The sequence below is a fragment of the Lepidochelys kempii genome, chromosome 8 (assembly GCF_965140285.1).
Source record: "Lepidochelys kempii isolate rLepKem1 chromosome 8, rLepKem1.hap1, whole genome shotgun sequence".
Taxonomy (NCBI): domain Eukaryota; kingdom Metazoa; phylum Chordata; order Testudines; family Cheloniidae; genus Lepidochelys; species Lepidochelys kempii.
In genome coordinates this window covers 57,189,939-57,208,097 of record NC_136387.1, presented here as the reverse complement: position 1 = coordinate 57,208,097, position 18,159 = coordinate 57,189,939, and the positions used below count along the sequence as shown (strand labels likewise).

Genomic DNA, 18,159 nt, shown 5'->3' with positions numbered 1-18,159 from the left:
TTGGTCCAGCTGCTTCAGAGTTCAAGTGAAATGAAGCATCCTGGTTGTGGAGGGTCAAGGTGATCTCTCAGTGAACTAGGACCAAATCCCATGCAGGTGCTTTGAATATCAAGACAGTCTGTATTCACTGGGGAGCCAGTACAGAAGGGAGCACTGATTGATGTGTTACAGTGAGTCCAGAGTTGCTAGGCAGATGGGATGCTAGTTGTTTACTCACTGGAGCTTTTTCAGTGTGTGGCTTACCACAAATATAATGTATTGCAATAAACAAGTAACAAATAAATGGATCACCAAGGATAGGTTTGTGTCTGGTACTAATGGATACAATCAGCCGCACATGGAAATTGGCATTTTTTGTCATCGTGGCCATTCAGTCTCTTTCCAGAAACCAGATGCCATTAATAATAGGAGCCATAATGGAGAAGGCAAGCTGTCCCCTCCCTCTCCCTACCAAAATCACTTGGTCTTGTCAGTTGCCTTTATCAAGGTGCTGATTTGGTCAGTCACCGAGAAAGCTGGGACATGATGCTATTTACCTTCCCTGTTATAGGTAGTGTTATACATTCAAATTGGTATGTAGAACTTCCATTGAGATCAATGGGATTCTGCACACAAATCAAGGGCAGTATAGGATCCTTAAAAGTTAACTGGCTTTGTTTTTTGAAAGTGAACTTTTTCATCCTACTAGTTGGGCTGTGCTTCTTTTGTGAATTGTGTAAAAAAGATTAATGCAAAACAGCATAGATAACTGCATATACAAATACATTTGTGTGCAAGTTTGCACTTTTCTGCACACAGGCAGAAAAAAATTGAAGATTTTAAGCAGTAAATTTAGGGGTTTATTCTTGTCTCTAGTTAATCCTATCACTATGTGGACTCCCTAAAGCACCTCTGAACTGGTGTAAATCAGACATTTTTACACTGTACTTACATCTAAGTTATTCAGAGTGTTGAATTCCATTAGATCATGAAGCCTTTTGAAAGCTTCATTGGAATATTGGAAGTTGAAGGTAGAGAATGGCGTATTAGGATCATCAAAAATATCAAAGTCAGCAAAGTCCTTCTCTCCCTGAGTTTCCCTTGGAACACCTATAGAGACAAAAAAAAACCAGGGACAATATTTGATCATTTTGAAAAAATAAAACGGAAAGTTTTAAGAGATGAAATATAAATTATATAACAATAACTTGCTTTTATATGGGGCTTTGGAAATTGATGGCCATTATGGAAAGATTTCTAGGTCTTTCTGATAAAGAGTATTCACAATGTAACAACTGATATATTAATTTCTTGTTTCCAGGAACACCAAGATTTAGTGTCTTTTAGTGTCTATTGCAAACACACCTGGAGCTTTGTATTTCCGGAAGTTGATGTTTGCCAGAACAAAGTGGATGATGGTTGGACAGTCTTTCTCTGTAGCCGTATTCTTGGGTTTGAAAACATAGCACTCCTTCAGGCCCTCTCGATCAAACACATGTGGATCTATTTTTGGAAAAGGAAGGTTGTTCATTTTGGCCCATTTTTCAGCAAGCAAAATTTCCTAAAAAAGGAAGTAAAGTTTCAAATGTTTACGAACAACCATCACAATTGGGGACTTTTTATTGAGGGTCACAGAGATAAACAAAGATAACCAATGATAGGAACAATCTTACAAACCATTGCTTTCTGACTGCAGCAGGAGTATCGGCATGAGTGAAGTGTTGCCAAATTGGGCTTGATATCTAAACACAAACAGTTTTTGGTTTGAAGTGTAGGCTCTCCTTTAAAGACTGCTCAATCCCAAATCATTAAAGTGAAGTTCCACTCTTAAAAGCAGGTCTCCAAATTTATTTTCTTATGCAACTCTGCTCCCCAGAGACTCATATCTGATGACTTTATTGATAAAAATACATTTTAAAAATGATTTTTACCCCCGTTACTCTTGGAGGGCCAACCGAGAAGGAGCAAAAATGAATTCCACCTTCAGTATCATCAGAATCGCTTAAAAAGCCAGTTAAACCTGTGTGAACCCAGTGAAAATAATGAGATTGTACAGTTGCCATTGAAGACATTATTTGAAGACAATGGAGTTGCACAGCTGTAATTCAGGGCCTAATTTGGCCTGCACAACCTTTATGACAAGTGATGATTCACGAAAAGGGGAGAGCTCATCTTGGTTCTCAGATTTTAGGATGAGTTTGCTTTGCTGACAGCTAAACAAAACCCCACCCATAATGTTATTTTTAAACTGACCACCACTGCTATGGAAACCAAAGAGATTTATCAACACTGACCCACAGAACACTACGTTTACATAAGTACTTCTCCAAGCAGAACTGCATTTTAAATCATGCTACAGCCAGGATGGAAACCTGAAAAATAGTATGTTGTTTTCTCATGACAGAGAAGTAAACAAAATCATTGGCAAACAATGATTCAAAAGCACATAATGTGGGCATATTGTGGGAGGTTAGGGAAGACCAGTCTATATTTAACCATGTGTAATCAGAATGAAATAGGATTTTCCTTTAGGAAACCATTTTGGACACGCAAGAGACTAAAAGGCAGTGGATATGAAATAAAAATGGGTGAATGCAGTCATTGTCTTCAGCTGGCAGATTTCACTATGTTTTGCAGAGATAAGACATATTTCAAATCTACTGCAAACAAAGGGCAAATTCTGCAGTGATGTATGCGCTGTGAATACAGACTTCTTCAAATAAATTGTACTCATTCTTTTTCAGGGAGAGTACTAAGCAGCATGGTATATAGAAACAGCAGCTTCATTGACACAGAATCATAATGTTCTCACTGAGCTCATTTGAGCTATTCAGCCACATTCTGATCTCATGTTCACCAGTGTGAATCTAGGGTAACTCCACTGAAGCCTGAAGTGGAAGTACCCCATATTTGCCACAGTGGGAACTGAGATCAGAATTTTGCTCAGGTCCTTCTTGGCAGAGTGAAAGTGGCTAGCAGAAAACTACTGTCTCCAGATTATAGCTGGGTGCTAGGTGGAGGTATGTCAGTATTTCTATCATACACGTCAGTGTTCAGAATTAATAGCTCAGTCTTTTAAGAGATCACTTTGAGACAAAACTTCATGCATTTCATTTTTGTTCTTTGCCAAGCTCCTACCCTTCTGTCAAATGGCTTTTAGAGTTGTTGGGAGTTTTGATGGAATTTATATAAGGTCTAAAAGTGCATGAAACCCTGTTGCTATTTTTAATAAATATCTTAATGTTGCTATATTGCTACCTTCCAATCTGCATGCAAAGTACCTACCAACAGACAGAAAGCTCAATGCACAAAAAGCAATACAGGACTAGGCATTTAAAACATTGCCCAGGCAACACTATTGGGAAAACATAAAAATGAGAGAAAAGAAAAGATGTCTCAGTGGAGATGACCTTACAAAGTCAATGATACTAGCTGATCAGGACAATGGACCCCATGCTCCCTTAATGACAAAAAATGGGCCAAATTCGGAAGTGAATTTTGCCTAATTAACCATTAGACTTCAAGAGTCAGTCAATTAAGTGGAGGTGAGGTGTTTATGCAGGGAAGATCTAAGCAGCATGCCAAGTACAGGGACAGTCTGAGTTTGTTTAACCTACTATTGTTACAAATAGTACCTTATTACTGTAGTGGAAAGAGATTAGAGAGAAGTTCTCTCTTTTTTCAGTTTGTTTACTCTCTGCAATACTCTATAACTCATATTACTGTACCCGACATAGTCAATGGTCAGTGGTGTTTGGGTGGCTCTTATATGTGGCAGCAGAGGAGAGAGAAATCTTTCTTTTTGAATTGACAATGTGGTTGTAAAACCACAACAATTTTCAGTGGGTCTCCAAAACAGGTGTATTCCCTGACACTACTTTAAGCTCACTTTTAACAACTGACTAGGATTTCAAATAGATGGTGTCCATTTAAGTATCCCATGAAAATGTCCTTGCTGTTATTGTTTTTCTGTTGGCTTTAATACTCCTGGGAGACATTAACCTTCCTCTGGTCATTTAGAGCTGTCTGCATGTTTTGTCTGTCTGTTTTGATTGTAAAGGCAGTGGATCAGGCATTCCACTCTTGCCACTTAAGAAATAATAGATGTCATTTAACCTTTATTTTGCAGTGATTACTTTACTCTAGGTTGGATGGGACTATTCTTAGAAAATCCCAGATAAAACACTGGGCTTACTTTGGCAATGGCACAACTGAAAAGTTTGCTTCCAACATATTGTATAATCAACTGTATTGCAGTGACTGAACAATGATAAATCTCTACAAGATGATACAGAGACATTTCCTACGTCATATAATGGAGTTGCTCTATGAAGCTAGAGCATAGGAATTCTGGTTCATATTCCAGCTATTACATTCTTTCCAGCTACTAATGTGTATGTGTTTAATCTTAAGAATTCTTATGTCAGCAACCACCTTCTCAAGTAGTTACAACATGCAGTAATTATAAACTTGGACCTTTCTCATGCTATTTCTAATACGATTGAGATGCTGTGGTACAGTAAGATTGGTGTACATTTCTACCTCCCTTTTCCCAAACAAAACTGTAGACGTCACCTAACTCCTACGTGAATACAAAGGACCTGACTCTCATGTATATTACAGCCACTCTACATCACTCTGGCGGAGTAAAGGGGCCTGAAAATGCATGTAGCAGTGTAAAGGAAGATCAGGGCTCAACAGTTCTCAAACTGCCCTAATTCTCACTCTGCAACCGCATGTGTCAGGCTGGGTCACTTTCCTGATAGTACTTTCTAACAGAATATCTGATTCACTTTTGAATGACACCATGCAATCCATTTTGCAGACTTCCTCTTACCTAATCATCATTATTGTAACAGATATGGCAATTTCCTCCAAACTCTTTGGAAGATCTTACTGTGTTAAATCTATGTATCATTGTGGGTCAGGGATTGTATGTCATTCCATAGGGGAGAGTAATGACAGCCCCCTCCCTTGAACCAAGAACTTGGGGGTTGGGGTGGGGGGGAATTAGGCAAATTTACTTAGGTTGTAAGACCTCCAGAGAGATTCCACAGACAAAGGATTTTTGGATAAATAGTGTGAGTTTAATCTGAATCACAACAGGACCTTCTTTCTGGCCCAGCAAATAGAGAGGACCTTCTGTTCAAGAGAGGGCCCCAATCGGCTGGGAAGGGTTGGAAGCACTGACCAAAGCACTTGCAGAAATAGAAGGTGATCTCTAGTTAGCTTATTAGCATACAGGTAGGCTCTTTTATTGTTTATAATAAGTTTTCTCTGTAATGCCTTTACTGCAAGAATAAATGTACTTGCTTAGAAAAAGCTGTGTGATAAGTTAAAATGCTGGGCTTTTACACTGCTTATAGCGTCTGAGAAGAAGGTAAAGCAGCCTGCTGCGGCAGTCTGACTTGCAAGGGAATTCACAGTGCAGGCAGGAAACTGTGCAGCCTAGAAATACCCCAGTCAAGAGGGAAAAAGAAGCAGCTTTCCACCAAGATGGCCAGGGAAGCAATCCTATGCTCTGAGTGTCCTTAGCCTTGGTTTGCCATAAGCTGGGAGTGGACGACTGGGGACAGATCATTCAATGATTGCCTGTTCCTGTTCTGTTCATTCCCTCTGAAGCATTTGACACTGGCCACTGTTGGAAGACAGGATACTGGGCTAGATGGACGATTGGTCTGACCCAGTGTGGCCTTTCTTATGCCCAAGAGTGGTGACAGCTGGGAAGCCAGAAGCTGCTAGAGCAGGTGTTCCTGCTAGACCACAGAGGGGGATATAGGTGCAGTTGCTCTGAACTGTGGCAATGATCATCATCTATTTTTGAAGAACAGCCACATTAATCCTGCAGGCACAGTGCCAAATTTTCATCTCAGTTAAACCCATTCAATGCTACTGAATTCCCATCAGTGCACTAGATTTTACATTACAAAGGACAGGAACCCATGTTGCTGCAATGCCAAGCATATGCTTGGTGCTCAATATATAACAACGTTATATTAATGATTAATTAATAACCTAATAAATGGAAATGCCTTTCTCTTAGAGCTGGAGAAATGGTTAGCTTTTGGATTATAAAGAAACCTGCTTTCTGGCAGGGAGTTTCTGAAGAAGTCATAATGTCTGATCCACTTCTCAGCCTTTCCATTGAATTCACCGAGAGTCAGACCAGGTCTTCCATGTCTAAACTAATGACAGGGAAATTCATTTGCTTTGAAAATCTCTTGTCTGGAAAGACGTCAGAATGGCAAAGGGAAAGATTGTTCTAAATCTCTACCACACGGTGCTGGATACTTTAAAAAACAACAACCAGAACTGCTCTGATGAAAAATCTCCAAGCCACGACAATTAGACTCCTGAAATTTCTAACCATTTCTTTATTTAAAGCCTTTATGGCCAGTTACTGATCTGTAATCATACTTTTACATTTAGGGTAATTTTTTAAAAAACCCTTAAGTGACTTTGGAGCCAAAATCTCAGTTTCAGAAGTGACTCAGGCACTGTCAGAGTCTAAAGCTCACTGAAAGTTAATAATCCATAGCAGGATTTAGGTGTAGCAATCCAGTGGACTCCTCAGCCCCAAGTTAGGCACCTATACTCCCTGTACAGTGCATGGGGAGAACTAGGTGCCTCAGAGAGAGATTCACAGAAGTCAGCATGCTGAAAGGGGGAGCCATATAAGGTAGCCCATGGGAAATGCTGAGGAGAGGGGAGTGGCCTAAGCACCACCCATTAGAGGTAGTTAAGCACCGAACTCCAAGCTGGATGAAGATGCCTATATCCACTCAGACTTCACAGCTGTGAACTTTCTCCTAGAGCTAGGCACCTAAGCCCTTTCTCACAAAAAACAAGAGAGGGACAAACCGACGACCTGGGCACTCACCCTGGGATGTGGGAGATCTGAGTTCAAGTCCCTGCTCCAAATCAAGCAGAGTGGGGATTTGAAGTCTCCCACATCCCAGATGAGAGCCCTGACCACTGGGCAACTGACCTGGTACCTAGGTATGTACATGCACACGGTACACTACCCTCCAGCCTCCTCAACCAGCCACCCCTCCTGCCAACTTCCTGATCAGTCAGCCTTGGCTTTCTTTTGTGCAAAGTCGGATCCAGTAGGTGTGCTCTGAGCATGCCAACTGGACTTAATCCCTGCTGTAGACAGCACTAGATCAACAGAAGAGTTCATCTGTCGACCGAGCTACTGCGGTTTGGGAAAGTGGATAGGAAAACCTCTCCTGTCAGCCCTGGTAATGTCTACTCGGAAGCACTACAGCTGTGCTACTACAGCATTTCAAGTGTAGGCAAGCCCCTAGGTGGCTAGGGAATTTAGATGTTAGCTGAATGGAGATTTTGAGGATCTCAATGTCACATAAATATCAGAACCAGCCACCTAAGTCCCTTGGTGCATCCAGCCCTAAGCGTGTCACTCACATCTGAAAATAAGACAGGTACTTCTGAAAACATTACCCCTATTAACTATTTATTTACAACAACAACCTAGTGGTATTTAAACTAAGGTTAAGTTACGTTTACGCTGCGCCATAGTGCGGACTATAGGGGTATGAACTGCGCAGCATGCAAGTTCTGCGATGCAAAGTACTGCGATCTAACTGCCCCAGGTGGACGTTGCTGTCATGAACTAAAAGGTATCTAGTTCACGTTAGCACACTCCTGCTTGAAAGAGGACTGCGTTAATGTGAACTCGGAACCTTTTTGTTTGCACCAGCTGCATCCACACAGGGCAGTGAGATTGCAACACTTTGGTGTGCTCTGCAGTTCACATCCCCATAGCCCACACTGTGGTTCGGTGTACACAAACCCTAAGTGTGCTGATACACCTTCCATAGACGATCTAATGAGTAGCTTATGGTAGATAAGGAGAAGATTTTTCACTTCTTACACTAAGAATTTATCTTTTTGTATTTTGTTTAACATGAGATAATCATGACATCAAAAGAAGACTGAAGTAGCAGTTCAGATTTCTGGATGTTTGCTTATTGTAATTCTCCTGTATTATGGAACTTACATATGGTATTTTCTTCTATATTTGTGTTGTACTGTTTTATTTTTTATTAGTAGTATATTTTATAGTATAAATGTAAGCTACTTATTTGCTTAATATTGATTACAAACTTTTTTTTTTTACAAGAGGAGACAACAGATCATGGCATGTAGTTTTAAAAAAAAGATTTAAGGGTCAAATTCTGCATGTCATTGTGCAGTCAGGGTTTCCATAAAAGTCAGGTGAGGAATTATTTCAAGTGACATTTTGTTGAGGGTCAAATCCCACTGCCTTCCTTGTGGTAGTAGACTCTTCTATCTCAGTGGAATTAATCTCCTGAGTAAAGTGAGCAGGATTGGGGGCTGAGTAGAAAACTGGTGATGTGAAAGTCAATTACTGCAGAGCTGGAGCCATGATGGCACCAAAGTAAGACTTTTGAAAAAGAGCCCTGTGAATGGGAGGGCCTAGAAGACACAAAAGAGTGGAGTTTGCCACCAGCATGGTGGGAGGATAAAAAGCATGGTCCAGCTTTTCAAAGGTATTTAGGCGCATAACTTCCATTGAAATCAGTTGGTGTTAAATGCCTAAATATCTTTGAGAATCTGGGCCTAACCTCCTCAAAAATGATAACACAAACTGAAGGAATGGCCTGTTCTACTTACTTTGAAAGGAGGACTGGAGTCACTTGGCCTTGCAGAGAAATCAAAGGAGATGATGAGATCAACGCCTCGCTGAGGTCTTAAGATAAGGGGGTATGGCAGGTTAAAGGTGAGCCCACTATCCACTACATGAATCTTTTTGCTCTTCACATCTAGTGGCTCATATATCCTCTCAAATTCATCAGGATCTAAGCAAAACAAAACAAAAAACAGATCCAAAAATCCCCAACAGTTAGTAACTGAATAGGTAAAGTACCCTTCTAATGGATTGTAGAATCACTCAGAACTATGGATGATAATTGCATTAAGTAACTTAACTAAATGTAAGTCTAACGTGATCTACTGTAAAGTAAGAAGTCTTAACAAAAAATGTATGTGTGTATTAAAAATAATCACAATAAGATGACTTCCAAAGTGACAGGAATTAGCCCCCCAGAAATGCAAAGAAAATAGTTATCCAAATCTGATATCTGACTGCAAAATCATAAATGTTCACTATATGACCTTCAGTACCAATCTGCATATCCAAACACTATGTTGACATCCTTTCAAGGCTCCATTGTCTGAAATTAGACTTTAGGCATGAATTAACACGTTACCATGTTGCTTGTCACATTGGCCAGAACCATAATATTGTTTTCCAGAAAAAGTTGTTAGGTTAGAGTCTGCAGAGCCAAAAGCATGCAGTGTAACCTCCCTGATCCCAAAGCTCAATCTGCGTGTACGAGGGGTGGGGGGCGGAGGGAAAGGGAGATTTCTGTGTGTCCATTTGCACCATCCCAGTCTTTGGATACTGCTAAACACTCCCTGTAGAGCTTGAATATTTCCCCCTGGGTCTTAAAGATATTTCTGAAGAATGATTTTTTTCTTCATAGCACACCTGATTGTACCACGTAACAGGACCTTTAATCATAAACCGTGGTTTGCTCCCAAACTTAAGTTTAAGATGCTTGTGTCATAAATATAAAGGGAAGGGTAAACACCTTTAAAATCCCTCCTGGCCAGAGGAAAAACCCTTTCACCTGTAAAGGGTTAAGAAACTAGGATAAGCTCGCTGGCACCTGACCAAAATGACCAATGAGGAGACAAGATACTTTCAAAGCCGGGAGTGGGGGCGGGAAACAAAGGTTCTCTCTGTCTGCCTGATGCTTTTGCCAGGAACAGAAAAGGAATGGAGTCTTAGAACTTAGTAAGTAACCTAGCTAGATATGCGTTAGATTCTGTTTTCTTTAAATGGCTGAGAAAATAAACTGTGCTGAATGGAATGTAGATTCCTGTTTTTGTGTCTTTTTGTAACTTAAGGTTTTGCCTGGAGGGATTCTCTATGTTTTGAATCTGATTACCCTGTAAGATATTTACCATCCTGATTTTACAGAGGTAATTCTTTTACTTTTTTTCTTCAATTAAAATTCTTCTTTTAAGAACCGGATTGCTTTTTCATTGTTCTTAAGATCCAAGGGTTTGGGTCTGTGTTCACCTATGCAAATTGGTGAGGATTTTTATCAAGCCTTCCCCAGGAAAGGGGGTGTAGGGTTTCGGGAGGATTTTTTGAGGGGAAAGACATTTCCAAGCGGGCTCTTTCCCTGTTATATATTTGTTAGACGCCTGGTGGTGGCAGCAATAAAGTCCAAGGGCAAAAGGTAAAACAGTTTGTATCTTGGGGAAGTTTTAACCTAAGCTGGTAAAAAAAAGCTTAGGGGTTTTTCATGCAGGTCCCCACATCTGTACCCTAGAGTTCAGAGTGGGGAAGGAACCCTGACAGCTTGAAATTTTGATTTAAACAGCGATGTCTGAAGAGGCCACTGTAGTCCAAGGAATGATGAACACTATACCACCTGAGCACTCAGATTATTCGTTTCTTTTGTCTCTCCCTCTAATACCTCCTAGTGTAGGGTAGTGTCCAGATGCGGATGACCTGTACTATACAGGAAGGCAGACTAGATGATCTAGCAGTCCCTTCTGGCCTTAAACTTTATGCCTCTAAAGTTAAACAATCATGCATGTCTGACACAGATGTCAGAGTAAATAGTCACCCTTGCAAAGGTGTTTTCATGTAAGGAAAAATGAATGGAAATTGATTCTTACTCTAGTTCATAAAAACCAGGTTACCCCTTGCACTTCAGGTTCCATGAAGAAAACTTTGCCCATTCAACCTCAAATCAAGTACTTTGATTCTTTTCCCTTTACCCAAGAACAGATTCATCAAATGATGCACCAATTTCCTATTTTGTATCTGAATTTCTCAAGGGAAAACACCTTCAGAGCAACATGTAACTGAGACGCAGAACTTCTATTGAGACCTAACCAAACACCAGAATAATAGTTCTCTATGCCTTATTAAAAAGCTACTCTTAACTTAAGTCACAGGCAAATACTTACGTTATATGTTAATAACACCTTACATTACTGGAAGTGTAAAAACACACACATTTACTTTGTATGTATTTACATTTCTTTCAACCTGGAAAATAAAAGTCAGCTGTATCTGTTTTTCTTTTGTTTGTACTGTAGCCAATTTACCTTTCCAGTTTTTACTGATACAATGATTGTGTTTCATTTGCATTTGTTTGTTTATAAACCATTTGCTTTCACTAGAATTTTTTTTAAAAAATTTAAATCACTTCATCAATTTATAAAACCTTTCTTTCTTTAAATTTATGAAATTTAAATATGGGGCCAAAATAAAGTTCTTGTTGAGAGGTGCAACACTGGCTCTTGCCACAAACTGGTTTTAGTTAGTATAGTCTTCTTTTTCAATTTACCACTGCTCCACAATGCTAAGCAGAACACCACATTTGATTTCACAACGGTAGTAGGGTCTCCCATCTCCAGGATGAGAATAAATCAGTGTTGAGACCACTTGTACTAACACTCGTACTGTATTGTTATTAATGATGCTATTCTTCATATCTCCATCTATATCAGCAAAAGGAACAGCTGATAATGTTAAAATTGCTTCCTAAACTGCATCAACAATACAGGGAAAGAATCATAAAATATCAGGGTTGAAAGGGACCGCAGGAGATCATCCAGTCCAACCCCCTGCTCAAAGCAGGACCAATCCCCAATTTTTGCCCCAGATCCCTATATGGCCCCCTCAAGGATTGAACTCACAACCCTTGGTTTAACAACCCAATGCTAAAACCACTGAGCTATCCTTCCCCCTCCTATATGATCTCTGGTGCCAGGCAGGAGGAGCTGCCCTTTGTACCCCAGTACTGCACTCCCCTTAAGGGCTGGGTTAGGAACTGTTGGTTCATCTTGGATTTGTAGGTTAAAGCAAGGATGCCCAGGGTAACTGCTCTGTGCATTTCTGGCAGCCCTTGTAAGGTATCCCATGTTTTTTATTAGACTCTGAATGTTTACGGGAACCCCCCCAAAGGTTAGCACCTTAAAGGCCTAATGCTTGGAACACCTACAGCACTTGCCCCCAAATGTGTGGCATACCCAGCCTGCTACCAAATAGATTCGGAGAGGTTAAGTTCAGAAGGGACCATCAGATCATCCAATCTGCCCTCCTATATACCATAGGCCCTCAAATTTCCCCAAACTACCCCTGTACTGAGCCCAAACTAGGGTATTTATGTAGCACAGCACACACAGTGACTCCATGAATTGGAGTCAATTACAGTATGTTACATGGAATTTTTGCCTCTCTCTACAGCATCAGCATTGGCCACTGTTGCAGACAGGGTGCCAGGTGAGAGAGATCATTGGATTACTCAGTTATGGCTGGTCCCGGTTTTCTTTTTTTTAAAAGATACTAGTTTATATTCCTAGGAATTCTGCAAACTATTCTCTGTGAGAGGTAAGATAAAAATGGTAGGACTTATTACATGTGAATTCATCAAAGAAAAATGCACCTCTGCTAAGAGACTTGCTTATCACATGAAATCTTTTTTAACAGTAAAACATAAAGAACAGTCATAAATGAATAGAATCTGTGTGGGACCAGCACAGATTGACTATCCGATATACAAGAATTTGATTTAGAAGAAAGAATGTTTCAAGTATAGCTTATAAAACATGTTCTCATTTTTTATTTCCAGATGCTCCTTGTCATGGCAATCAACTTAAAGGAAAGTGAGGGAGTTGAAAAGGGCATTCACAACTGACGTGCATCTACCATAAAATAGTTTCCATAAATATTGAAATAAGGAAGCAAAGCTTATGAGATAATTTTTCCCCATTGTTATTCATTTGGCATTTTCTCAAGAGTGTTTTAAAGGGTGTTGGAATATCAAAGGTACAGAAATAGATCAACAGTGGGTCTATATAGAAATTATTCAGGAGTTTTCAAGTAGATTTGAGGTTATTTCTTAAAAACAAAAATAACGTGGGGAAAAGTTAGATGGGAATTCTACTTAGAATAGAAGTGGACAGCTCGGGCAGAACTAAAGGACTGGATTCAATAAAACTCCATCCAGCTGAGGAAGCATATGTTTAAAAAATATATACAGATTAGAGGCAGAAGCCAATCTGGAGTTTTAATTGAATCAAAACTCAAAGATTGTAAACAGCTGAAATTCTTAAAGGAAAAACAAAAAGTCTCAGTGTGAGGACTTCCTGCTCCAAGGGATTAGAGCCAAGCATTGGTCTGTTTGAAGTCAGTGGCAATAGTCCCGGGGATTGCCTGCAATGAGACCAGGATCTAGATCTGCGAGAGCTGGTTGTCTTGAACAGGTAGCAATTCCATGACCAGGTGTGAGTGGAGCTGCATCCCCATCAAGCAGTTAGTTTTTGTGGTGGAGTCTTACCTAGTGGTAAGGGATCAGGGAACCCGAGCCCACCCACATCATTGGGTTCCAACCCCAAGACCTCCATAAAGAAGACTTCTGCTACTTATGGTCCAGCGAACACCCTCTCCTGGGTCTCTGCCTACTGCTCTATCCTTCTTCAAGATACGTTGTGGCTTGCGGTTGTCTCTTGCAACCTGACCCATGGTCTGCAGGCTGTGGGGGGGTCTCAGCTCCGTGCAGCAGTCCTCCTCCTGGAGATGCTCTCCTGGCATAACCCCTCCATATTAAATCTACCAAATTTAACTGGGAAGAGAACTCTACAGTTTGGATCACTTTCCATAGGGAGATCTGTCCCTCTCCACCCACCACCCTGCTGTGCTGAGGAGACTCCCTTTTAAACTCCTTCTCCAACCGGAGCATGCCCAGCATGCCTGCTGGGGCAGGGCTCCCCAGGCCCAGAGTTGTTCTTGCTCCCCTGTCTCTCCAGGTCATCAAGCTGAGTAGACTTTTGGACTGCCTGAGAAAAGTGACCCAAAGAGTGGAGCTCTCTTCCCAGTTAAATTTGGTGGTTTGATTGAGCATGATACCACACAGAGCACCTGTCCCCAGCTCTGCTCACTCTCCTCTCTTGCCAGTCACTCCCCACTAAAACATACCTAGAAACAACTGCACAACATAGCATTTGCAATTCTGCAAATGGGAAGCTAAAGTATGTTGCTTGGCTGTTCTCCCAACCCCACCACTCTTCTGGGCTTATCAGGCCGATTTGGCTGGTATTTAACAACATAACCCCTGCATGCCATATAAGGGCAGGGAGGGAGGCAGAGAATCATATGATTCTCTCTTGAAAATTTCTAACACACCTTGTGATCTAGTGTGATTATCGTGTCTTATGATGTATAGGGCTTTTATTCATGTTTATTATGTATAATACACTGGCCTGGCCTCATGCATGTGGTCATGTCTCCTAGTGGATGGTCCTATCTACTGTATTTTCTTCTGCCAGCTGCTACTTTTAGCTGAAGCATTAGATGCCTGTACTTTCAATGGTGCAGGTCCTGAATTCAATCCTCACTGATGATTGTCAAGTATGCCTAAGTGCAGCCCTGGTTCTTTACCTATACTATGACTTTATAAGTCTGTGGTCAATGTGAAAAGCACTATACATATGTCAGCTCTGTTTTTTTAAGATGTCTTTATTTCTGGTGTGTTTAATTTTCCTATTAATAAACAAAAAGAAAAAATATTTTTAATTCTGGTCAAATTATATTGTTTTTAAAACCATGGATAATTGTTTGATGGTTAAATACATCCAGTGCCTTGATATAAAAGAACATGAAAATCATGTAATATTTTGAATTTATTTCAAAGGTTCCTTTGCAGCCACTTCTTTAGACTCCCAGGCTCTTGTACAAATATAGATAAACCACCAGTAGTACTGAAAGTACACCACTGAATAATTCATCTTAGCACAGCCCCTCTGTTCCTAACCACTGAGGGCCCAGTTCTATTGATAGTTACTGTTGAGCAAAGTGCAGGGATTACTCATAATGATAAGCACTATGCTTGGTAGCTTGCAGGACTGGATTCTAATCTTGTAATTTGAGCAAATGCTTAGAAATGCAAAAAAAAATGTCAACAGCAAAAAACTATTAGAACATGGCCAGGGAAACTCCAGATGATCTGTAGTCAAAAATTTCTCTCAAGTGGAGGCAGCTCTCTGACTATCTAAGGTTCAATTTTAATCCAAATTAAAACCCTGGAGGTTGAGGGTTTGATTTTACATACTATATGCCTTAAATATACTACAGTTCATTAAAAGTTATTTTTATCACAGATCTGCTAAGCACTTTCCTGCCTGTTTTAGGCACTATAAATACCACTATAAATATTAAGATTACCCAATTGTAAACACCTCTGAGCTGAAAAATAATGTTTAGAAAGTGGAGCACACAAGGAATGTATGAGCCGTTCAAAAGGATAGTTACATTAACAAATACACATTAGAGAGTCAATTTGTTTCTTGAGCTTTTAAATGACATCTGGTATTTACAATTCCATAATGACAAGTTCAAACTTCCCCCTCCTGCACACACATGGACTAAATATGAAGAAATTTGGATGTGCCCAATGGATCAAGCATGCTGAGGTAGGGATTTTAATGAGGAGAAAGGTGTGTCTTAGTGGACTAGCAGAGTAAGGGTGTTCCACACTGGGGATAGTGTGGAGGAAACACCCAGATAGCTGGGAGAGAAGCAGAAAAACAGAGCAGCAAGACTGGAGGCAGAGGCTGATGCTTTGAGATCTACAGATGAAAAATGCTATATAAGAACTAACTGTTATTGTTGCTGATCTACTATGAAAAATTCAAGGAGTAGGGAGTAGGGAAGGGACAGAATTTGTAGAGGGAGTTGAAGGGGGAGCATTAAGGGAAGAAAATGATGTTGTTTGGCAAGACTCATTTCTGCCCCATGCTAATAAGAGAAGATGAAAAGAGCATGATGGGACATTCCACATAGTCTTTTGTGGGTATTTCAAGAAAGCCAGGAAGTGGCCATGTACAAAAGGCACCTTAGTCAACTCTACCAAGGAAAGAGCAACTCCTCCCCACCCTACAAGTAAGTATGTTGTTCAACCAATTCTGACAGGAGGCCTTAGGAGTGGGCATCATACAGAACCAACAACACATTGCACTTCTATGGAGTCCGTCCTGATTCTGCCAGGAGGCCTCGACTTGCCTCATATAGGAATAACACATTGCGCTTACAGCGCCAGTCATCTTAAGGACCTCAACATGCTTGTAAATATTCAAGACTGCCCCTATGCAAATGTGTTCTAGCTTTCAGAAGTGTTCAGTTGTAAGCATTCCAGTCTAATGACACGTTCCCACAATTGTAGCTCAGTTTATTCTTTCACTGACAGAAATGCAGTGCACAGATATTTTGTGAACTAACCTGCAACTGCCGTGTCCATTTCATCCTCCTCCACAGATTCCTGAGTACCCAGGCCTGCTAAAGGGGAGAGTGGGTACCATGTGTTGAGGTTCAAGCCCAGCATGAAGTTGTGTACTTTCCCAGCACGCCCTTCTCTGGTGTTGAAAAGGGAACTATCTCCCACCAAGGCCATCAGCATGCGCTGGACCCAGCTTTCTTGACTGCTACTTTGAAGTTCTTTTTCAGCCTCAGGATTTTCAGTGCCTGTGTGTAAAAAAATGAACAGCACTGAAACAGTTAACATGAAAAGTCTCAAAATGAGGCTTCAGTTTCAACACCCTACTGAAGCAAAAGGGCACGTTCACATCTCTCCCAAGACCAAACCATGCCCTGCTCTCGTGCGCAGCTCAAGTAAATGGAGTTTGTGCAGAGCATTTAAGAGGAGCTGGAGGAATTCTCACTCCTCAACGCAGAGTGTCCATCTAACATCTTTGCTGCTTCTATAATAGCATGTGGAGATGCCTGGGTTCCTGCCACTGTGGGATGGGTGTGGATCCATGTAATAGCACATTCACTGGCCTCTCCATGACACACTCCTGAGTTGCAGGAAAATTCCTGCTGTATGGCCTTGGCCCTGCTAGGTGGAACCACGTTGGCCGTGCTGCATTTAGGGCCCCCTGTGCTGGCGAAGGGGTCAGCAGCATTTCACCAGGTGAGAACTCAGGCTGTATCTGTTCACACTCAGAGCTGTATCTTCACAGCGATAAGGGGTATATAGATATACATAAGGATGTAGATATTGAGCTAAATCTTAAATTCTACAAATCTGCATAACAGAGAAACTTGAACATTTAATAATTAAGTCACAAAAGTTTGTCTATGGATCTTGCTTTATTAAAAAATAACTATTGAAAATCTAAATTTTGGGTCAAGATTGTTCTGATAACATCACCCAAGTAAACTAGCAATGCAATCAAAAGCATAGCACCTGATTTCCAAAAGTGATGAGGACCCATAGCTTCCATTCAAACCTGCAAAGGATCTTACCGCCTGTGGGGCATGACCTTGAGCTCTCCAAACTCCCACCAACTGTAGGTGTTTTGAGTGTTCAAGGGATTTAGAATCAGGCCTGATGTTCCAAGTGTAGCACTCTCATTTTTCTCTTTAAGGCATGCTTCACAATGAGCTGGTTTTCATTTAAATAGGGGCAGAGCAAGTGTCAAAAGAGTAGGAAGTCTGATCTGCAGGTCCTACTGCAGACTTATCCTGTGGAAGTGTGAGAATCATGGCAAGCCCCAGCGCTTAGTGTCACAAATCAAGCTGTGTAAAGCCCACACAGACATACAAGGCCGTAAATAAAGATTATTTTCTTTATGTGACACTGCAACAGGATATCTTCAAATAAACACCAAAATTGGTATCTCTCCCTCCCCATTATTTCAAGTCAAAGGAGAAATGAGGAGCTTCTTACTTGACTAAACCTCATTTTCAAAGGTATTGTTTTCTTCCTGCCACTGCTGGCACCATCCTTAAAACCTAAAATAGTGCAAGGAGCTGCATCCCCTTCATTGCTTTAGTTGTTAGTGGTGATATTGATTCTTGTAGAAGAAATAGAGACACCCAAAACTATGATGTGGTACGTGCATGAAAGAATAAGAGATTTTAACATAAGAACAGCCATACTGGGTCAGACCAAAGGTCCATCTGGCCCAATATCCTGTCTTCCAACAGTGGCCAATGCCAGGTGCTTCAGAGGGAATGAACAGAACAGTAACCATCAAGTGATCCATCCCCTGTCGCCCATTCCCAGTTGAAAATATTTTCATATATAAAAATCAAGATAAACTATT

At 40.8% G+C, this 18,159-nt stretch overlaps 1 protein-coding gene across 2 annotated transcripts in view; it reads right to left on the bottom strand.

Annotated features, from left to right (window-relative positions):
* The window catches only part of PLA2G4A (phospholipase A2 group IVA), a 137,849-nt gene that overhangs the window by 7,754 nt on the left and 111,936 nt on the right, over positions 1 to 18,159 (bottom strand). For both annotated transcript variants that reach the window (XM_073356705.2, XM_073356706.2), the window contains 4 exons: positions 16,331 to 16,573; positions 8,641 to 8,825; positions 1,345 to 1,540; positions 932 to 1,089 (listed from right to left, as the gene is read on the bottom strand). In XM_073356705.2, coding sequence (XP_073212806.1) covers positions 932 to 1,089; positions 1,345 to 1,540; positions 8,641 to 8,825; positions 16,331 to 16,573 — 782 coding nt within the window. The remainder of the gene's footprint in view (positions 1 to 931; positions 1,090 to 1,344; positions 1,541 to 8,640; positions 8,826 to 16,330; positions 16,574 to 18,159) is intronic.